Genomic DNA, 22,618 nt, shown 5'->3' on the forward strand with positions numbered 1-22,618 from the left:
CTGCCTTGGTACAATGCTAATAAAAAGTATGTTTTTAAAATTGGCAAACTGGGATGCTCCTGTAAACACCAATCACAGGAATATAAAACTCAAGTTGTAGATTGTCTTTGTTTCTTTTAGAGACAGTCCATACCTTCCTGGTGGGGTGACCCTGACTTAAATGAATCTTCTTACCTAAGTTTAATTAAGTCGGCCCTTAATTTCCTCCCAAGTGCATAATGATAGCCCTGTCATGTCCCTGTGTGAGCTGCCATTATGTGTGCGGAGAGAAAGTGTCCTTTGTGAGCTGAAGGAAGCTCCGCAGGTTCTCCTGGGGTGGGAGAGAGATGCTTTGTGGAAACCCTGGGCCTGCCTGAGTAAGCCCCATGTGGCTTCAGTCCCATTAGTACTGAGGACCCTGACTGGGGAAAAGCCGTCTATTTGGAGCTCACTGCAATGGAGAGTCAATTTTTGTGAATCACTACTTTAATATTCATTAATAGCTTTTAGGCTCCTAATCCCTTATTGAATATATTTTTTCCATAATTGCTACTTTTCAAAAGGGTTGCCAAAGTAGGCATTTCCATTCTCTGAAAAATGCAGAAGAGAACATAATGTTTTTATATTCATCTGTGATGTGTTTATGCTAATGTCACAGCTCTAGAATACAGCGACTGTGGGCCTTCCTGCCAGTGACTCATGCTGCTTTGAAATGAACTGCTAATGCTGGCCGTGTGGATTTTTTTTTTCTTTCTTTCTTTTTTAGTCTCTTTGGGTCATGGTTTTACAATTATTTAAAGTGTGTGGAAAAAAGAATAGATTACAGAGGAAATCATTTTGAAATGTTGAAAATCTCTACTTTCTGGTTTCATTTGTTGCCCTATTTCTTTCTTCCTGTAAAATCCACCCAGAAGTCACGGTGTTGTAATTGATGTCATTTGTTTGAGCTGCTATTAACTAATGAATGAAAGTTTCAGTAACACAATTTGTAATCTGGCCTTTACCATCTACTCACCTTTCAGGGGATTAGCATATTTTCAAATAAAACCTGTACTTCCATCGTCCTCAGTAAAATAAGAGTATGTGGGCTTCATCTAGGTTGGTAGGTCCACACCAATCCACGTGTGTCACCTTTGCTTCCTCTGTGGGGAAGGGGGGAGGAGGACCTGCAGGGCTATGGGAGCGACCACCTTGAGTCAGGGAAGAGCCGGGAGTGAGGTGGGGTCCCCAGTGAGCACCGCTGAATCGCCCCGCAGAGCCGGGGAACGGGGCCCCCTCGGAAGGTCTCCTGGCCCGGGAGGGTGCTTCGGCTTCTCTAGCTGTACCTCACGCAGACCTGGCACCTGCTGATTTTCCGGCGCTGGGCCTGGCCTTCTTTCAGGGTGTCTGCCGAGGGGGCCGGGGAGAACTGCAAGTCTGCCCGCACCGACGTCAGCCAGAAGCTGTACTCGTTGGCAAAAAAGTGGCACGTTCCCTGCCGGCCTTGGCATTCCAGGAAGGGCGCCGCTCTGAAATCTTCCAGGCAGCTGCCGGGCGACGTGAGGGCCTGGCCTCCTCCTTGGTCCCCAGCTCCTGTGTGCTACCCAGACAAGGAGAGCGTTAGGGCTCAGACACGCACGCACGCGGCCCGGACCGTTCAGGGCACGCCCAGGTCTGGGTCTGCTGTTCACATTTTTCTTTAAATCAGTCCCTAAAGAGCAAAGTGCCGTCTGTTGGGAAGTAGCAGGAGGCGCGTGGGGGGTGCACGCAGTGGAGCTGATTTTGCCAATGGCTGAAGCACATCTATTTTCTAAATGGTACCAAAGTGATTAAAAAAAAAAATTGACAATAAAAAATAATAGTGGCCCTGTATCTTGACCTACCGTGGTTTGCAATAGCGTGCATGACCTCGGGTCTTACAGGCGTCAGCACAGTGAGCGCAGTGACTGTCCAGTGCAGACAGGAAGGACAGGAGAAGGTGCTAGAACACAGCAGGTGCCCGCAGACCGCAGGGCAGGGCACTCACCATCAGGAAGGAGTACCCGATCCAGAGGCTCCTCCAGGCCCGCGGGCACGGGGGGATGGTCTGGTCCTGGCTGTGCACTGCCACCGCCTGCGCGGGGGCCTCGCACACAGCACAGCGGCTGATGTACGGGCGGATCTCCTCCTCCGCCAGGGGCCTCATGGGGAGGGGCGCCGCGCTGGCCAGCCAGTAGGACCTGTCGTTCCTCCGGGCATAGTGGCACACTTGGTGGATGTTGCAGTAGGCAAAGGGCAGCGTGCTAAACACGGGAAGGCAAGACCCCGCCAGACCTGGGACGGACAGAAGAGACACGTGCGTGAGCCGCCTGTGCTGCGCCGCCGGGTGACCTTTCCGGCCACAGCCTACTCAGTGGCAGTGGGACCTTGGGCCAGCCCCCATCTACTCAGCCCTTCCTCGCGAGCCCAGCAATGGGCAGGCGCTGGAGGCGGGCAGGATCTTCGGTCCAAATGAAGCTCAGGACCCAGGCAGAGACAGACAGCGAACAGAGGGTGAAACCCAGCCTGACAGCCCAGTGAAGGAGGGCAGGGTACCGGGAGCGCTGGGGTCGACCACTGGAAGGAGTTTCTTGAAGCTGGGACGTGAAATATAAGAAAGGCTGAGCCAGGGTTGGAGATGGTGGCGCTATTGGAAGAAAAAGGTGCAACAGTGAAGAGGGCCAGAGGGGTTTGGAGGCCAGAGGACAAGGTGTGGGATGGGTGGTCTGGCTAGACCAGAGCAGGAGAAGCAGGGCGGACGGGAGGGAGAGGAGGAGAGAAGGAAGCAGTCAGGAATGCTGAACGTTCCTTCTTCCTGCCCCACAATGAGAACTGTGATGGGAAAGGTCACAGCTGTACCCAAGGAGAAAGGCAGACGGCTGTGTGAGCAGCTGTCACCCTGGGCCGGTGCCTGTCACCCCCTCCCCTTCCTAACATTGGGGTCACAGTCCCCATGGAGCGTCCATTCGCTGTTGTCTTGGAAAGACAGTGTTCATCAGTGCCCAGGTATGCAAACCCTTGCCCTGAAATGGATCCCCATGGCTTACACATCTCCTGAGAAAACTGGCAAGGAGCACTGAGGGATGGCTCTCGGGACAGTCTCACAGTTTAACAGCACATTGCAGTCAGCAGTGAGGTATAACCCAGGTGCTGCCATGTGCCACCACAGGTGTGCACACAGGCACTCACCAGGTCCTGAATAAATAGTTCATATCAGGAGTAAAACCTGCATTTTTTTTTTTTTTTTTTTTTTTTTTTTGTGGTGCTAGGGATTGAACCCAGGGCCTTGTGCTTGCAAGGCAAGCACTCTACCAACTGAGCTATCTCCCCAGCCCTAAAACCTGCATTTTATTTCAGAGCTGCATTTACCTTACTGTGAAAGAACTGTCTTTGTTTTTGCTTTTTGTGTTTTTTTTTTTTTCATGAATAGCAGGTGGCTATATAATAATATGTAGCCAGAATAAGTTTCTTTGGCACCTCAAAAGATCATAAGTTTAACAGAAAGAGTTGGCAATCAGCATCGTAGTTTTTTAAGTAATAATAATCCTATAGAAGATGAGGGATCATTTAAGACATTGATGAATTAAGACATTGATGAATCAGTAATATTAACCCTGAGGTATTCTCCAATGGCAAAGGGATCTTGCGCTATGTGCATACCAAGGTCTTGATTGTGAGCTTTCTCTTGTCCTTCCAGGTATAACAGACTGTACCCGGTCCAGAGTCTGGGCATGCCCACAGGGCAGGAGGGTTCTTGATCTGTCTGGCTGTGGAGTACTAGGAGGAAGCCACTGAGGTATCCAGGGCCAACCCCTTTGGGCCCAGGATCACCAGGGGGACCAGGAGGGCCTGGAGCAATAAAGAAAAAAAGTGTTTATGGAGTTCTGTTCAACAAGCATTTCCAAGAGCCTCTATTCCATGCTGTGCTGAGCACTCAGAGAAGAGGGGAGCAGGATGCCGGCCATTCTCAGGAGCACCCCCGCCCCCAACAACTGCAAAATACACAAACACAGCTCCTCCAGCCAGTGCCCTCGCCCTTCCGCATCCGCAGGTTCCGCAGCCACGGGTTCCACCAACCATGGTTGAAAATATTCCAAACAAAACAGCTACTTACAAAGCACTTACCTGGTATGAGATATTAAAAGTAGTTTAGAGATGATTTAAAGTACACAGGAGGCTATGCATAGGTCATGTGCAAAGAGTATGCCCCAGGAAAGCAGCCTTGGATGTTGGCATCTGCGGGGAGTCCTGGGACCAACCCGCCCCGGTGAATTCTGGGGGATGACTATATTTGCTACAAGCGACTTCTAGGTGCTGGAGCAACATTAGCATAAAAATGGAAGACAGGACAATCGCTGCCCTCCCTGAGCTTACATGCCACTTGAGGAAGAGAAATGACAAGGAGCATAACAAAATGGCAAGTTACGAAGCAACTTAGGAAGTGGTAAGTGCTGGCAGAAAAGAGCAAGACCCCTCAGTGGGGTCTCCCTGCCTTCTCAGACCTGGCTGGGAGCAGCATCCTCAAAGTTGGTCTTCCTACAACTGCCAGGCCTTGCTGGCTCCAAAACATTGTGGGCTCCATTCTGAGGACAGGGTTTGGATGCACACATGTGATTTTGGATCTCTCTCTCTCTCTCTCTTTTTTTTTTTTTTTGTGTGTGTGTGTGTGTGTGTGTGTGTGTGTGTTTGTGTGCTCAGGGTTCAGCCAAGGGTCCCTTATTGCTGAGCTATATCCCCAACCCCCCCCCCCTTTTTTTTTTTTTTTTTGCCTAGGCTGGCCTTGAACTTATAAGGATCTCTTCTTTTATAAGGGAGTGAGGTGGAAGGAAAGGCTAGTTTTAGAATTCTGGTTGGCAGATCGGAAGTAAACACTCTATCCAAAGCAAGCAAGGTCTGTCCCCTATGACACCCCAAAGGGGCTGACCTGTGGCCAGGCCCATAGTTCTTTCTAATTGCCAAGAATAAAAGGTGAAGTTAGACATTGAAATGAAAGATGTTTTGTTTTTGCTGTAATCAACTTGTTCCTGCAGGACTGACAGGCTCTCCCCATCTACACTGTAAACCAGAGATTACCAAGTGGCCACTCGTGGACTGAAGCAGAACTGCTCATGTGTTTTGTCTGACCTGTAGAGATTTCACAATTCAAAATTTCATACTTGAAAGAAAAGAGTTGGGCATGCATGTGTACACAACAACTGGTCAAAGCCGCATCTTCTAGAGCCAAGCTCCATTCTGCTGCAGGCCCTGCCCACCAGTCCTCCTGGCTCATTACTGCTCATTACCAACCAGGTGTGGACACCCCTTACCAGATGCTCTCCAAGATAAGATTGTGTCTTAAGTCTTTGGGTCCTCCTGCCTGAAATGCTACCTGGTGCTTTTTTCTCTGTTTTGGGGGATGGAACCCAGGGCCTTACACATGCTAGGCTCTACCACTGAGCTACAGCCCGGCCCCTGCATTATAGTTCAGATTTCTATTCGGAAGAGTCATATCTCCCCCCTTACCACTCCCCCAATTTTTTCCTTAAGAGCCCTGTATTCTATATAAATGTATCAGTAGCGATTCCAATAAGATCAAGTGCCAGGTGCAGGGTGCACACCTATAATCCCAGCAACTTGGGAGGCTGAGACAGGAGGATCACAAGTTAGAGGCCAGCCTAGGCAACTTAGCAAGACCCTGTCTCAAAATAAAAAAATATAAGGCTGGGGATGTAACTCAGAGGTAAAATGCCCCTGGGTTCCATTTTCAGTACCTACCTACCTATCTACACACATAAATAAGAAGTAAACTCAAAAAACCAGTTGCACAGGGTGGAAACATACCCACTGTGCCCAAGACCCTCAGCACAGCCTCTCAGGGGCAATCACATGGCAAGCCAGGCTGACGGGCCCTTCAGGACCTTGAAAAGTGAACAGCTGCAATAACGGAGCCATTCATGATGACACAGAGCATTCCAGGAGAATGCTGACAGGAAACGTGGACTGTTTTTAGGTGGTGTAGCATCCATCAGAATGTGGGAGACCCAGCCACCCCTGCACTTCTGCCTTCCTAGTACCTGCTGAGCTTCTTTCTAAGGCAAATGCTTCTAAAATCATCCTGTTTGCAAAACTGCTTGAAAACAGAGCCTCAAAGGTCCCCCGCATCAGAGGAAAGAGGAGAAACAGAAACCCCTTACCTGGGGCTCCAGGGCAACCCGCCTCTCCAGCGTCACCTTTGCGTCCAGGAGGCCCAGGAGACCCAGGGACGCCATCATTGCCTCTCCTGCCATCCAGCCCAGGTTCTCCTTTGCACCCTGTGGACAAGTTCATGCTGGTGGTCATGAGAACAGGATGGCACCTGTGGCCATTGCCACATGCATCCCCGTGCCAGCCCCGGGCTTCCTTCTTGACTACACTGTGCCAGTTCATCTAGTCTTCCTGGCTGCGAAGCAGTGATCACACCATGTCCACTTTGCAGCTGGGACAGAGGAGGCTCTTAATTAAGTCACCGAGCCTGTAAAGGGCCAGGCCAGACACAAAGCAGGAGACCAGGAGCTATTGAGAGAAAGCTTTCCCCATTTTCTTCAATATTATCGTGTCTTTCCTTTAGAAAAAAAACTTGAACATGTATGGCTTTTATAATTACATATTATCCTTTGTAATGATTTTTTTTAAAGCCTGGATGGAGGAATGAGTGAAATTTAATAAGATTCAGTTGGGGGTTAAGTTAAATTTGAAACCAGTTAAGAGCAGCAATTTTTAAAAAGAACTTTTTATTGAGTGTTTACAATGGGCTAGGTGCCATGCTAATCCCTCTACATGGATCATCCAAGTCACTGTTCCCAGCAGGCATAGGAACCCTCTTATGCCAATAGGGAGACAGGCTCGGGTCTAGGAATCCACCAGGTATGGTGAGCAGCAAACCTGGCCTAGGGAGCCAGGTGCAGAGATTGCTCCATCAACCCCAGCCCAGGGAGTCGAGGTACGTTCTTAGAGGATGAAAACTGGAGACCTTGGCAGCAGTCACGCTTCCTGGAGGGGGTAGATGTCTGGTTACTTCTTCTGTCAAGACATCAATTGGCCACAGTCTCCCTTTGGTCAGGGTGGCAGACATGGTCATTGTCTCTGGGGAAGTTACTGCCCTAGCTGCCGAATGACAAGCCCTCTCCAGGTTTCCAGTCCCTACCTCTTATTTTTTGTTTTGTCTTCTTTTGTTGTTTTTCTCTCTCTCCCACAGATTAGCTTAGTAGGGACTGATTTGTGCCACTCTCCTTCTAAATCGATAGGTTCAAGACCTGACCCCCGGTGTCTTAGAATGACTGTACGTAGGAACAGGCCCTTGAAGAATCGAGTTAAAATCAGGCTGTTCAGGTGGGACCTGATCCAGTCTGACTAGTGTCTTTCCAAGAAGAGGAAACCCAGACAACAAAAGATGCTAGGGGTGTGTCCCTGGAACGCACAGAGGAAAGGCCACGTGAGGACACGCAGGACCATCATCTGCAAACCAAGGAGAGAGGCGCCGGCAGAAGCCAAACTTGCTGACACCTTGATCTTGGACTTTCAGCTTCCAGGACAGTGGTAAAATTCTGCTGTTAAGCTACTCAATCTGTGGCATTTTGATCTGGTAGCCTGAGAAAACCAGCAGAGCTTAAAACTAACCCTTAAGTCAAAGGGGGCTCTCGTCAGTGGCTCTTCATCTTGCCTCCTGCTTCTGCCCTCCCATAGTAATGTGACAATGACAAAGCTGAGGATGCCAGTCAACCTCTGTAATTCACTGAGGTCCCTCCCCCACCCTATTTAAGAAGCCGGTTTTGCCCGTTAACTTGGGCCTCAGCCCATTGAATCAATGAATTAACAAAAGACGCAGACCCAAATCCTGTGCCTTATCACCAACCCTGCCAAGCAAAGGATGCATAAGGAGGGTTGCTTTGGTTTTGGCAAGCCAGCAAAAATCGAATATTCCCGTGCAGTTTCCTTCTCTGTCCTGTTTCTGAAAGGCCTGAGCCTCTGCTGCCCCAGGCCCGGCCCTAATTGCAATTACATCTAGTCCAGGCCCTGGTCTCTCATCCTTCCGTGCCATCCCATCTGAGCAACATCACATGGCGAAGGTGCTGCTGGTTCTGAGAACAGAAGCCCACAGAAATTCTCCAACAGTGGTCCTCCAACTTTGTCTTGGCAGGGCTGGGGCAGGGCCTAGGAATCTGCATTTCCAAGTTCCCACCTGTTGCTGCTTTCAGGGACTACATTTTGAGAATGACCATTCTCAATTACAAATTAAAATTTAAAGCTAAACTCTTTCTGTTAATAAAGTTGGTAGTATATTTTGAAAATCCTATATTTCTGCCTATTCTTTTTGTTACTGTTGTTATTATTTTCTTTTTCATATTTCTGCCTAATCTTTTATTTTATTTTATTTTTGTGGTACTGGGGATTGAACCCAGGTCCTTATGCATGCTAGGTAATCTGCCTAATCTTAAAGCCAGAAATTCTACTCAGAATTTACCTTAAGGAAACAACAGCAGCACAAATAATAGCAAGAAGATGTTCTGTTTATTCAGTCAGTTCTAAGTGCTTTCTCTGATATTTCACTCAGGTAATTCATACCACCAGCCCTTTTTACAGGTGTGGAAGCTGCATCACAGGGAGCTCATGTGGTATAGCACATGTAGTCCAGATCCAAAATCTTCCTTCCTAACTGTTAGTTTTTCTCCTTTAATCAGGGGTACTTATGGGTGATATATTCATTACCCAGAAAGATATTCATTACCAGTTGTTTATTATTGTGAAAAATGGAAACACCTTCAATTAGAGCAGTTCCTTTAGGATAGTCCCTTGAACAGCAGCAGCAGCTCCTGGGAACTTGTTAAAAATAAGGAATCTCAGAGCCCTCCAACAAGCCAGGAGTCTAGAGTGGGGCCTGGCAATCTGTGCTTTCACAGCTCTCTGGGGGATTCAGATGCTCCATTGAACTTGAGAACCAAGGCCAAGTGTCCCTTGTGACCATCCGTCCCTGCCTCCAGGTTCAGTACCACTATTAGAAATTCCCACATTACCCTTTCTTAACGCTCAACACATCTATACTAATGTAGTGAACCCTTCATTTTCTGCTAGCCTGTTGCTCGACAGGGCAGGGCCTCAGATTAATTTGTTTCTTGCAGAGCAGCTGGCACTAAAGCAATCAATAAATAATTCATGAATGTGGTAGTTAAATAAATTATGGCACAATGAAATAATGCAATATTATGCAGCCACTACAGATAATATTGTAGGAAAATATGTAATGACATAAAAGTAAGGGTACATTAAAAAGAGCAGTTTGCAAAGGAGTGTGTGTAGAATAATCTCTTTTTAAAAACATGCAGAAATAAGACTGCAAAGATATACAGGCAATAGTACTTATTAAAATGTTTAGGTTCTTTTTTAAAAAATTAGTGCAATAAGGACTCCCCTCCCTGCTTTTACTAAATAACTACCCTCTGGGCTAATGCTACCATCTCCCATCCCCTACGTACATACCTCTCCCTATAGCTCTTAACATCAGGTGGTTCTGCCCACGCCCACCAGGGGGTGGCTGGGAACGTCTGGAGACATTTTTGGTTGCCCCGTGGGGAAGGGTCTGATTCTGATGTCTAGTGCGTCAGAGACCCAGGATGCTGCTCAGTCCCCTACAATGCACAGGATAATGGATAATCTGGCCCCAAATGCCAACAGTTGAGACGCCCTGGGCTGAGAAACGATGCTCTACCTTGCAGGCTGCACTCAAGGGTCCTGTGTTCCTTCCCAAATCCTCATCTCACACCTCCTGTGACCCGGGGCCTGCAGGGCTGCAACGCTGAGTGAGAAGAACCTGCCCTCAGGCTGCTGCAGCCTTTAAAGCAATGGCCAGCAAATCGCAGGTCATGGGCCCGCGGCCAGGCTTGTGCTACGGTGGTGCTGGCCACACGTTCCTTCATCCACACGTTGTCTGTGCTTGTGGGTCACAGCAGTGGAGCTGAAAGGGCACAACCATAGGTGTTTGGCTCCAAAGCCTATGATCCCTACCATCTGATCTTTACAGAAAATGATTTTGGCCCCTGGTCTAGGAGGATGTACAGAATAAGCAAGCAAATACATATGCCTCTGGCGACACTAAGGACAGAGGGTGGAGGACACTACGGGGGCAGAGAGAGGACTCCAGCCTTGGGCCCTGGATTCACACAGGAAAAGCTTGTAAGGAAGGTGACCTTGAGGTTGAGAAGTGAACAGCACAGTCCACATGAAGGGCACTTGGGAGAGGGAACAGCATGGGCAAAGGCCCAGAGGAGAGTGGGGCACGGCCCTTCAGGACCCAAAGAGGACGGCTGGGGGCACATGTGATTTGAGTTGAAACCTACCTGAAGAGCGAAGGCAGGCTTTGTTCTTGGAGGGAATGGCAAGGCTCACATACGCCCACCACCTCCTAGAACAATCTGGAATGTGTGCCCCTTGCTGCTTGTATTCTACTACAGCAGCCTGTCTGGTCTGAGGCTTCCCTCTACCTTCAGATCCCAGCCGGTCTCCCCACTCTGCACCAGGTGGTCAGCTGCATTCAGTGAGGACATTCTGATGTTTGATGTGCTGACGTCACGCCTTCAGAGTGCCTTGGATTAGAAACAAATCCCTCTCAACGACCACGGTGCCTAGACTGCATTTTTTTATTCCCCCTGGCTGTACCAGAGATGGAACCCAGGGCCTCATGCATGTTAACAAGCGCTTTCCTACTGGGCTATGCTGCCAGCTCACCTGGGCTGCATTCTGCATAAGATTAAGTGACAAAGGTGATGTCTCCCCACCTGGAGGAGCGAAACCTCCCCCCTTCATAGTAACTGGGAGGGAGCCTCATCTCCCTGGGTACAAGCTGTCATATCTCTTCCACCAGCTTCAAAGAGTGCATCAGTTCTTGGGGAAGGAACACAGGGTCCCCACACTGATGTCAGATTATTCTCAGGGCACCCGGCAAGATGATTCCAGCATGCAGCCACTGTGCTGTTCTGGAAAGGGCTGGAAGGAAACATCGCAGATCAAAGGCATCTGTGAGTAGAAAGTGTTAGACCTTCTAGATGGAGGATCCCTACCAGACGCAAGTTATACTTAGCGTGACTGTCACCTGCTTAACCTAGGCAGGAAAGAACCAAAAGTTTGGTTCTTCTCTGCAGGTCTCAGGTCCAGCAGTTGGTAATGAAACTGGCTTAGCACTGACAGGGAAGGTTTTGAAGTGGAACAGGAAGAAACCAGCAATGTCATTGGGACTGGGGGTGTTTCTTCTAGTGGCAGCTATGAGGGTGGCATACCCCCGACATACACCCTGAGAAAGAATCACCTTCAGAAAAGCATGGAGAGCAAGCAATGGGTGCTGCAGGTGTCCCAGGTCACTTAAGGTCAGAACACTTTAGACACTCAGGGTAGACGTGTCTCCTTAGTAACTAGACAGGATTTCAGCAGGGATAGACTAGATGGGGAGAGGGGAACAGGAAGACGTTGGGGGTGAAGCGGGAATTCTTGTGAACAGGAACTCAAGCTATAGAAAAGAAGAGGGGCCCAAAAAACAGTAATGGCTTCAGAGCAGGTGCATAGTAGGACAAAAAGAGCCCCAGGGGAATGAGCCATAGGGTAATGCAGTTCAGGCTATGAGACCCTGGAGAGAGGATGATGCTTTGCCTGGAAGACCTGAGCAAAATTTTTGTTTTAACGGTAATTAAATTCTGTGGCAGAGAAGTGGCCTTGGGATGTCCCAACTGCCATCCAGCAAGGTCAGGGACACCAATAAGGAGAGGACATAAGAAACCAGGGAAGGCCCCCTGCAGATGAGCCCTTCCAACCCTCATCAGGAGGAATTAGAATATGCAGGTGATCAACCTGGGCCCACACAAGCAGACCCTCCTTTGGACTCTCACAATCTTTAGAGAATCTTGCACATGACCAGCATCACTATTAGGCTAGAGCATACAAAATTTACCCATTTGACATTTGTTCTTCTCGATTTCTATTTTGATTGTTTTCCAAAGCCACCATGATGGCTGAACCCAGCCATCCATCAGTCTCAGTTTTGATGTCGAGGTGAGGCCACCCTGGCTGCCGGCCACAATCAGCTGCACAACTTTGAGGAGCACTCATATTTAGGTTCCACCTCCCTCCACATTCTGTTGCTCTGGCATGAGACCCGGCACGAGTCCTTTTATAAGCTCCTCCAGGCAACATGGACATACAATTAAGGCTGAGTCGCTATGGAAGGCATTACTCTTAGCTTAATCTTTTAAGGATAGCATTTCTATAAGATAACTAGGGTTTCTCAAACTTGAGCTTGTATTCAAATATCCTGGGGATCTTGTTCAAATGCAAACTCTGCTATAGTAGTTCTGGGAGTGGGGCTGAGTTGCATGTAATTGACTCCTAGTTCCCAGGTTAATAGACCAACCTGCCCCACGGGGTTCCTGCCTCCTCTGTTGGATAATTCTGGCTCCTCAAAGCCGGAACTGTCCTTCTGTCTCTGCTCCAATGCCAGCTCTTGTTGGGTCTTAGTGGTTCTGCGACCCTCCACTTGAATCTAACTTCTTCCTGCTCTGCCCTCCTATGCCATTGGCCTGCAACTCCATTAAAACACAAATTATATCTACCATGAAGCTACACAGGTTCTGCTGGCCATTTCTGCCATGAGACTGTGAGGCCTGGGAGGAAGAAATCATGTCTGAATTGCCCACAGTAGTACTGTGCTTTACAAGAGTAGAGGGAATCAATGGTTGAACGATGTACAGATTGGTTAACTGAATAATGCCATCACTGCCCCAAGTCAGAGCAACCCTCCTTCACCCCAGCCCCCCTCTAAGTGACATGTCTCCTTCTTCTTTCTTGTAGGCTCTGATTCTGGCTCCGTACAAAAAACTACACAAGAAAACACCTAGCTTTTCACTTCCGCACTATGTGATGCAGACAACAAGCAGAGGAAGGCTCATACCTGGTCCTGGAGGGCCTCTCTGTCCTGGGAGCCCCATGGGTCCTTCTGGTCCTCTTGGGCCTGGCACTCCAGGAAGACCTGGGATCCGGGGGCAGGCATCCACATCTGCAGGTGGCCCCGGTTCACCTGGAATTGTAATCACTCCCTGTGTGACAGGTCCAGTGCACTCTCCAGCTAAGGAGAGACTTCTGGCACCACAGTGAACTGTCAACAAGAATGTCCAACCGTCCAGAGCCAGTTCCATAAAGGTAGGAGCTTGTCTTGCTCACTGCAGGGATACTCAGAAAACTTCTGGAAAGTGTTTGTGGTGTAAATGACTGGCTGTTGTTGTAAATGACAAATGGTATATCAGAGGAAGCAAAAGGACGAGACAGTGACAGTTGACAGAGACAATAATAATTTGATGATCTTTACAGGATTTCCAATCTTTGGGTCAATTTTTGACTGGGGTGCTAGTCATCAGTGGCACTGCAAGAAGGACTGGTGGGTCCCCAAAGCTCAGCTTACTCTGTTCCTAATTCACTACTCTACGAGTAGCCAGGGAGATTTCCCTTGCATCCCTTACTAAAACAGAATTTCAGGATTGCTAGGGGCTCTAACACAATGACTTTCAATCTTGAAAGAATGTTGAAATAAGCTGGGGGAGATATAAAAATATTCTGAAGCCAAGATGTAGCCCGGACAGTGTCCTTAATTTGGCTGCACAGAAAACCTAGTTGGGAGCTTTTGAAAAGACCCCCAACCTAGACTATTGCATAGGAGTTCTGGGGTGGAACCTGGGCATTTGTAGGTTTTTTTTAACCTCCCCAGGTAATTCCAATGTCAGCCAGGCCCGAGAAGCACTATTATAAAGCTTAGTTCTGACTTCAGCACATCAGATTCATCTGGCCAATTTGTTAGCCACCAGAGTTTGTTTTATTTTTACAGACACAGTTTGATTCATTGTACACAGATGGGGTACAACTTTTCATTTCTATGGTTGTATACAATGTAGAGTCACACCATTCATGTAGTCAAACATATATATATATATAGGGTAATATTGTCTGTTTCATTCTACTGTTTTTCCATTCCCACCCCTCCCACCCCTTTTTCCTCTACACCATCCAAAGTTCCTTCATTCTTCTCTTCCCGCTGCAACCCCCCATTGTTATATATTGTCATGCACTTATCACAGAAAACATTTGGCCTTTGGTTTTTTGGGGCTTGGACTATTTCACTTAGCATGATATTTTCCAACTTCATCCATTTACCAGCAAATGCCATAATTTTACTATTCTTTATGACTGAGTAATAGTCCATTGTGTATATATACCACAGTTTCTTTATCCATTCATCAATTGAAGGGCATCTAGGTTGGTTCCACAATCTAGTTATTGTAAATTGAGCTGCTATGAACATTGATGTGGTTGCATCACTGTAGTATGCTGATTTTAAGTCCTTTGGGTATAAACCGAGGAGTGGGATAGCTAGGTCAAATGTGGTTCCATTCCAAGTTTTCTGAGGAATCTTTGCTTTCCAAAGTGGCTGCACCAATTTGCAACTCCACCAGCAATGTATGAGTGTGCCTTTTTCCCCACATCCATGCCAACACTTATTATTGCTTGTGTTCTCAATAATAGCCATTCTAATTGAAGTTAGATGAAATCTTAGGGTGGTTTTAATTTGCATTTCTCTAGTTACTAGGGATGATGAGCACTTTTTCACACACTTCTTGATCACCTGTATATCTTCTTCTGTGAAGTGTCTGCCCAGTTCCTTAGCCCATTTATTGATTGGGTTCTTTGTATTTTGGGTGTAAAGTTTTTTAAGTTCTTTATAAAGTTTGGAGATGAGTGCTCTGTCTGAAGTGTGTGTGGAAAAGATTTTCTCCCACTCTGTAGGCTCTCTCTTCACATTATTGATTGTTTCCTGTGCTGAGAAAACAAACATTTTAGTCTGAATCTATCCTACTTATTGATTCTTGCTTTTATTTCTTGTGCTATGGGGTTCTTGTTAAGGAAGTCTGATCCTAAGCCAATGTGATGGAGATTTAGACCTACTTTTTCTTCTATTTGGTGAAGGGTCTCAGGTCTAATTCCTAGATCATTGATCCATTTTGAGTTGAGTTTTGTACAGGGTGAGAGATAGGGGTTTAATTTTGTTTTATTGCATATGGATTTCCAGTTTTGCCAGCACCATTTGTTGAAGAGGCTATCTTTTCTCCATTGTAAGTTTTTGGCACCTTTGTCTAGTATCAGGTTACTGTATTTATGTGGGTATATCTCCATGTCTTCTATTCTGTACCATTGATCTACCTGTCTATTTTGGTGCCAGTACCATGCCGTTTTTGTTACTATTGCTCTGTAGTAAAGTTTGAGGGCTGGATTTTAATTGGAATTGTGTTAAATCTGTATAGCGCCTTCGGAAGTACGTCCATTTTGATAATATTAATTTTGCCTATCCAAGAACATGGGAGATCGTTCTGTCTTCCTCAGTGTTTTGTAGTTTTCATTGTAGAGATCTTTTTCCTCTTTGGTTAGATTGATTCCCAAGTATTTTATTTTTTTGAGGCTATTGTGAATGGAGTTGTTTTCCTCATTTCCCTTTCAGATGTTTCCTTGCTTATGTATAAAAATGCTTTAGATTTATGCATGTTGATTTTATATCCTGCTATTTTTCTGAATTCATTTATGACGTCTAGAAGTTTTCTGGTGGAATTTTTTGGATCCTCTAAGTAGAGAATCATGTCATCATCAAATAACGACAGCTTGAGTTTCTCTTTTCCTGTTCATATCCCTTTAATTTCTTTAGTCTGTCTAATTGCTCTGGCTAGTATTTCCAGAAACATGTTGAATAGAAGTGGTGAAAGAGGGCATCCCTGTCTTGTTACCATTTTTAAAGGGAATACTTTCAGTTTTTCTCCATTAAGAATGATATTGGCCATGGACTTAGCATAAATAGCCTTTACAATGTTCAGGCATGTTCCTACTATCCCAATTTTTTCTAGTGTTTTGAGCATGAAGAGGTTGTATTTTGTCAAACTTTTTCTCTGCATCAATTGAAATAACCATATGATTCTTATCCTTAAGTCTACTGACATAACGGATTACATTTATTGATTTACGGATATTGAACCATCCTTGCATTCCCAGGATGAACCCCACTTGATCATGGTGCACTATCCTCTTAATGTTTTTGGATACGGTTTGCCAATATTTTAAGGATCTTTGCATCTATATTCATCAAGGATATTGGTCTAAAATTTTCTTTCCTTGATGTGTCTTTTCCTGGTTTGGGTATGAGGGTGATATTAGCTTCATAGAATGAGTTTGGTAGGGTTCCCTCCTTTTCTATTTCCTGGAATACTTTGAGAAGTATTGGTATAAGTTCTTCTTTGAAGGTCTTGTAGAACTCAGCTGAGAATCCATCTGGTCCTGGGCTTTTCTTGGTTGGTAGGCTTTTGATGGCTTCTTCTATTTCATTGCTTGAAATTCATCTGTTTAAATTGTGTAGGTTCTCCTGGTTCAGTTTGGGAGAATCATATGTCTCTAGAAATGTGTTTATGTCTTCAGTATTTTCTATTTTGTTGGAATACAGATTTTCGAAGTAGCTTCTCATTATGTTCTGTATCTCAGTGGTGTCTGTCGTGATATTTCCTTTTTCATCACGAATTTTAGTAATTTGAGTTTTCTCTCTCCTTCTCTTTGTTAGTGTGGCTGAGGGTTTGTCTATTTTGTTTACTTTTTCAAAGAACCAAGTTTTTGTTTTGTCAATTTTTTGAATTGTTTCTTTTGTTTCAATTTCATTGATTTCAGCTCTGATTTTAATGATTTCCTGTCTTCTACTACTTTTGCTGTTATTCTGTTCTTTTTCTAGGGTTTTGAGCTGTAATGTTAGGTCATTTAGTTGTTGACTTTTCATTCTTTTCTGGAATGCGCTTCTTGCAATGAATTTTCCTCTTAGTACCGCTTTCATAGTGTCCCACAGATTTTGATATGTTTTATCGTCATTCTCATTGACCTCTAAGAATTTTTTTTTTATCTTCTCCCTGATGTTTTCTGTTATCCATGCTTCATTCAATAGTATATTATTTAGTCTCCAGGTGTTGGAGTAATTTGTGTTTTTTATTTTGTCATTGATTTCTAATTTCATTCCATTATGATCTGATAGAACACAAGGCAGTATCTCTATTTTTTTGCATTTACTAAGGACTGCTTTGTGGCATAACATATGGTCTATTTTTGAGAAGGTTCCATGTGCTGCTGAGAAGAAAGTGATTTTGCTTGTTGATGAGTGGAATATTGTATATATGTCTGTTAAGTATAAGTTATTGATTGTGTTATTGGGTTCTATGGTTTCTGTTTAGTTTTTGTTTGGAAGATCTATCTAGTGGTGACAGTGGTGTGTTAAAGTCACCCAGAATTATTGTGTTGTGGTCTGTTTGATTCCTGGAATTGAGAAGGATTTGTTTGATGTACATGGATACACCGTTGTTAGGCATAAATATTTATGATCATTATGTCTTCCTGATTTATGGTTCCCTTAAGCAGTATGAAATGTCCTTATTTATCCCTTCTGACTAACTTTGGCTTGAAGTCCACTTTTTCTGGAATAAGGATGGAAACCCCCACTTTTTTACTGAGTCTGTGTGCGTGGTAGGTTTTTTCCCATCCTTTCACCTTTAGTCTGTGGATATCTTTTTCTATGAAATGAGTCTCTTGAAGGCAGCATATTGTTGGATCTTTCTTTTTAATCCATTCTTCCAATCTATGTTTTTTGATTGATGAGTTTAGGCCATTAACGTTCAGGGTTATTATTGAGACATGATTTGTATTCCCAGTCATTTGGGGGCTGACCTTTTAAAATTCTTCAAGACATTTTTTGTTCCTAAAGTTTCATTTACTCACCCTGCAAACATCCCACAAAGGATAAGAAATAATGGTGCACAATAAATAGCAGCCAACACCTACTGAACACTCCCGGGCACCAGGCCTGCGCTAAGTGTGTCACTGCTAGAGCCCCTTAACAGTTCCATGTGGTGCTACTGTTACTCCCAGGTAAGAAAACTAGGTGCATAAGTGACATAACTCGTGATCACACCTCTAACAAATTGCAGAGTCAAGACCAAATACAGAATATTCCAGTTCTAGACTCATGCCCTTAACCCCCATGTCATACAGTCTCAAGAACTCTTAACATCTGTGTGATGAATTCTAAGAAATGGACACTTTAACACATACCAGTTGATTATTTATAGTTTCTTAAAATTCATCCAAATGTGCATCATAATTTTAACAATAACTGGTAAAGGAGTAAGAAACTTCCAGCACAGTGTGGCTACAAACGCTAGCTCTGGTCTGCACATTTCTTAATGGACTGTGCAAACTGCACTAGAATTCTATAGGCTGTTTGGAAGGTGACCCCTACAAATCATGGTATGAAGCCACAAGCAACACAGGCAAAGGTATATTTTCACAATCTGTCTAGTTTCATGTAAAACTTAGCTCTTCCACTCTGAGTGATTTGGGGAGATGCATGGGAACATTTCTGATTTTCCCTGAATCATCTTGGGCCTGTCCATGGGGGCAAAAGGGATGGGGACTTGGCTGGTAGTTTAGATTTAGAATTTGGATGTTATCATCAAATGAATTTCTACATACAATTGCCACAAAGAGAGAACTGAAATGAAAACTCATTAAATATACAACTATGACTTTTAAATACTAGCATTTAAAATAGCAAGATTTAAATATTATTTTACTTTTCAATAAACCAGAAGTTGAAAGACAGGGGCCACTGTGTCCCTCCTAAGGGCCCTAAAAATAATATAAAGCATCTGTATTCAGTGCGATTTTCATTAGGGTTTATAACAGCTGCCTGGAAAGAGTAAATGCAAATATTCACAATTTTTCTTTTTCTTTTTTCTTTTGAGAAACACTTTGTATTCTCTTTGAACATGTCAGACACTTACACACACACAAATGCATTTTTTGCATCCTAAGTGAACACCTTCTTTTTAACACAAAGAAGTGTGTTTCTTGAAAAGGGACTTCAGGGTGGGACGGGAAAGGCTGGTCACAGTTCCTTGTTGGGTGACAAGGGCCCTTCTTTTAATCATGTCCATACTACTTATATTCGGGTTGTTCTGTACTTTTGTATTGTAGAATTCAGAAGAGGAACTTACAAGGGCACATGCTTTGGAATTTGAGGGAGGGAGCACTCATACCTGGGCCCATGGAAGATGACAGAAGCTGAGCATCTGAACTATGTCCACAGCCACAGGGCTGGGGGCATCAGGATGCTCTAATAGGAGGTCACCGTGTCTGCAACACGGAGACAAAGCATTGAACCCTGACATCATTACAGCACCCCACCCACAAAAATGGATAGAATTATTTCACAAATACGGCAAAAATGACAGAGAAACCAGACTGAGAAGAAATGATCAATTGTACAGTCGCTCTTACCTCTGGGACCTGGAGAGATTCAAAGCCAAAAAAAAACGAGGCCGTGCGAAGATTTTCACATGTGGAAAGAGATTTTAAATTTGTGAATTAGGACAAAAATGACAAAGATTGTTAGAGAACACAAATAATAATTTGGGACAGCATCAATGACACGCAGAGTGACAGCATCTTATTTACATAAAAATGTCCACATCAATGTGACTGACAGGAATAGCTATGATTTTGTACTAATGGAGTTTTCATCCCTAGACTAAAGACTCGAATGTAAGTCTCCTGAGAAATATACAATTCTGGTTGATTTCTTACAGCAAGTATGCCCTGAATTAATGTAGATAGGAATTCTCTTCATTTAAAAGCTTTTGACAATTCTGTACTAATTTGCCAAATTTGATAGGCTATGCACAGGAAGGAAATATAAGAATAATCCAAGTGTAAGTCCATTGTCTTTTTGTACTGTGATGGCCTTTCTCTGTTCTCTGAACTAGAGTGCCAATTCCAGACACTGCAGAACATTCTGAATTGTCACGATGCTGCTTGGTATTGACCTACACTCTTAAAAGGCATTATTCTCACCAGCTTTACAGGCACACATCTGCTTAACTCTACAGAGTTAAACAGCCTTTAACCTTCGAAGGAACCAATGCACTTTATAAAAGTAGTTAAATAAAACACCTGGTGAAATCCACAGAAATTCAGGGAAAGGAAGTGAATAAACAATACCAACAAATAATCAAATCCATCTTTGCTTTTTGTGAGGAGCACAAGTTTTCTTAGAAAGAGTGTAACAACATCTCTTAATTTTTGAACTTACTCATTTGATAAAATGTTCATCAAACATGAGTCTTCGTGATACAGCCTAAAATAACAGACTTTTTTACATCAGAAGGGCCTGACCCAAGTACTAAGAGTTTCGGAATCGTTAACTACTTCCTGAATGATGACCGTCAGTACGTGTTGAGGTTGCTCAGGGGAGGGCCACTCGTTAGAAGCTTACCTGGAGGACCTGTGGGTCCTTTTCTACCTGGAGGTCCAGGTAAACCCTTCTCTCCAGGTGGCCCTAGAAGACCAGGTGGCCCTGGAGGCCCTGGAAATCCCATCGGTCCTAAAAGAAGTGTAAACATGAGGGCGTTGGAAAAAAGCAATATGAAGACGATAACACTTGGTTATTGACCTTAGACACCCACTCCAAGAAAGGGCTGGGGGTAGAGATTTGCCTCAGGACTACTCGTAGGGCAACGAAGACCTGCCTGTCCACAGGGCATACAGTGGTCAGTGAGAAGAACCAAGGAGGATGTGTCTATGACTAAGAGGAAACTGAAATGGAGCCAGAAGACTGCACTTGATCTAGAGTCAGTCAGAGGACTGAACCCTGGGAAAATGAGGCCATGTCCCAGAGCCAGGGGCCCCAGCGGGGGCTCCACCTCCCTCTTGCTCACTTTCTTAGCTCTGGAACCACCAATGGCTCAGTTCTCCCCCCACGTTGTTCCCTCTCTCCTTCCCGCTCCATGAAGTCCTCTCCTTCCTTAGAGTTCAGGCCTGAGTCCATCCCCTCAGGAAGGCCCTCTCTGGAATCCCAGCCAAAGCCCAGCAGCTCCCTCTGGGCTCGTGGCTCAGAGCGCTGAGCCTGGTTGTGGCAGTGTTTCCTTGTGTGTGAATATCTGTCCTCCATCAGGAAACTCAGCGCTGAATGAGAGTGGGGCTGTTTAAATCCTGTCACCATTACATTCCTGTGGTGCCTAATACATGCTGATGAAATAGAATATTTCCCACTGCACATGTGGCTAAAGGTAAACTGAAGGAATACCTGGTCTTCTCTGCAACAGAACTCCGTCTGCTCCCATGCCCTCAGGACAGAAGTGGAGAAGCATGGTTACTGCTTCCGCCAGTGCCCTAGTTCCCTGCGGATCTTTGGGCTGGTCACCATGATTTACACAAGCTGCTGTTTTTTCTCCAGGGCCTGGAGTTTATGTCCAGGTGGAGATTCATTCTGTACAGTAACGGCTGGGGAAGAAGAGAGTCAGCCAGCCCCTTTCCTCTTTCTTCTGTATGATTACAGCCTGTCAGTCTAATTCTGATGTCCAATCATTGGAAACCCACAAACTTGCAGATAAAAGCTACATCATCTGAGATTGATTTCATTGCTAATACAGACGAGGAGAGCTGCATGCTGTTGTATAGATGCGCACTGCACAGTTTCACAGCTGTCATATTCTCTGCGTCATGGCACCCTCATGGTGGTTTTGATCTCCCCTCGGCCCTAATCTTTGCCATGCTTCACGTTGGGGTCAGAAATAAGGCAAGGTGCTAGTTACTGGGCTCCCTTGGCAAACCTCGATAGCTGTTCCTCTGATATCTAGCTTCCTTATTTATGCAATAAGGGAGTTAAAATGGATAATCATTAGTGGTCCTTTTTCAACAAAAAAGTTCTATGAGCTTAATAGTTCTCTGAAATCCTCCTACAAAGCAACGAACCACATATAGGTACTGACTACTGAGCATTTGAAATGTAGCTAATCCAAACTGGGTTGTGCTACATGTGTAAGACACACAGCAGACTTCAAAGGCAGGAAGCAGTGGCTTAGTGCAGAAAATAACTAGGTTTGCACAATCAGCTGTGTTATCTCATTGATAATTTTATACTGATTTTGTGATGAAATAAATACTTTAAATTATGCATGTGACTTTCATTTATATTTCCATTGCTCGGTTTTGGTCTAGAAGAGACTAAAAAGAAACTTGTATTTCATATTTTTACATAACAAAATTTTACCCAAACTTGGAGACTTTTGGGGGGAAGTCAGGACATTCTGGAAATATACCCCCTGTTTCCACCAGAAATAGGAATGACACCATGGAAGGACAGTACCTCAGACCCTCAAGAGCAAGAGAAGGAGAGCCTTCGCAAACCACTGAAGCAACAAACTGTATTCATACCTTTTTGGCCATCTTTTCCATCACATCCTGGAACACCCTGGCACCCTGGAGGGCCTGGCGGACCTGGTGGTCCTGGAGGCCCTGGCAGACCACAGTCACCTGGTTCCCCTCTCAGACAGTCAACTCTCCCAGGGGGCCCTGGAAGCCCGGGTGCTCCTGAGCACAGTGAAAAGGCAAAAATGTTTCAGTCAAAGACAAAGGCATGTACTAGCTGCCTGAAATCTTAAGGAAAGCAATTTAATGATTTGCAAGCAAGGGATATAAGGGATTAGAATAAGAAAGTCAATAGTATCAGGAGTGAGATGCAGAGTGT

At 45.1% G+C, this 22,618-nt stretch overlaps 1 protein-coding gene across 4 annotated transcripts in view; it reads right to left on the bottom strand.

The window, feature by feature from the left end:
• Positions 1–522: 522 nt before the first annotated feature.
• Positions 523–22,618, bottom strand: part of COL4A4 (collagen type IV alpha 4 chain) — a 136,294-nt gene continuing 114,198 nt past the window's right edge. For 3 of the 4 annotated variants that reach the window (XM_079132608.1, XM_079132609.1, XM_079132606.1), the window contains 8 exons: positions 22,306–22,461; positions 20,366–20,473; positions 19,372–19,380; positions 12,923–13,048; positions 6,150–6,266; positions 3,637–3,825; positions 1,985–2,271; positions 523–1,558 (listed from right to left, as the gene is read on the bottom strand). In XM_079132608.1, the coding sequence (XP_078988734.1) occupies positions 1,295–1,558; positions 1,985–2,271; positions 3,637–3,825; positions 6,150–6,266; positions 12,923–13,048; positions 19,372–19,380; positions 20,366–20,473; positions 22,306–22,461 (1,256 nt within the window). In that variant the 3' untranslated portion in view covers positions 523–1,294. The remainder of the gene's footprint in view (positions 1,559–1,984; positions 2,272–3,636; positions 3,826–6,149; positions 6,267–12,922; positions 13,049–19,371; positions 19,381–20,365; positions 20,474–22,305; positions 22,462–22,618) is intronic. The other variant, XM_079132607.1, reaches the window with a different exon arrangement.

This window comes from Sciurus vulgaris, assembly GCF_902686455.1.
Source record: "Sciurus vulgaris genome assembly, chromosome: 3".
Lineage (NCBI taxonomy): Eukaryota > Metazoa > Chordata > Mammalia > Rodentia > Sciuridae > Sciurus > Sciurus vulgaris.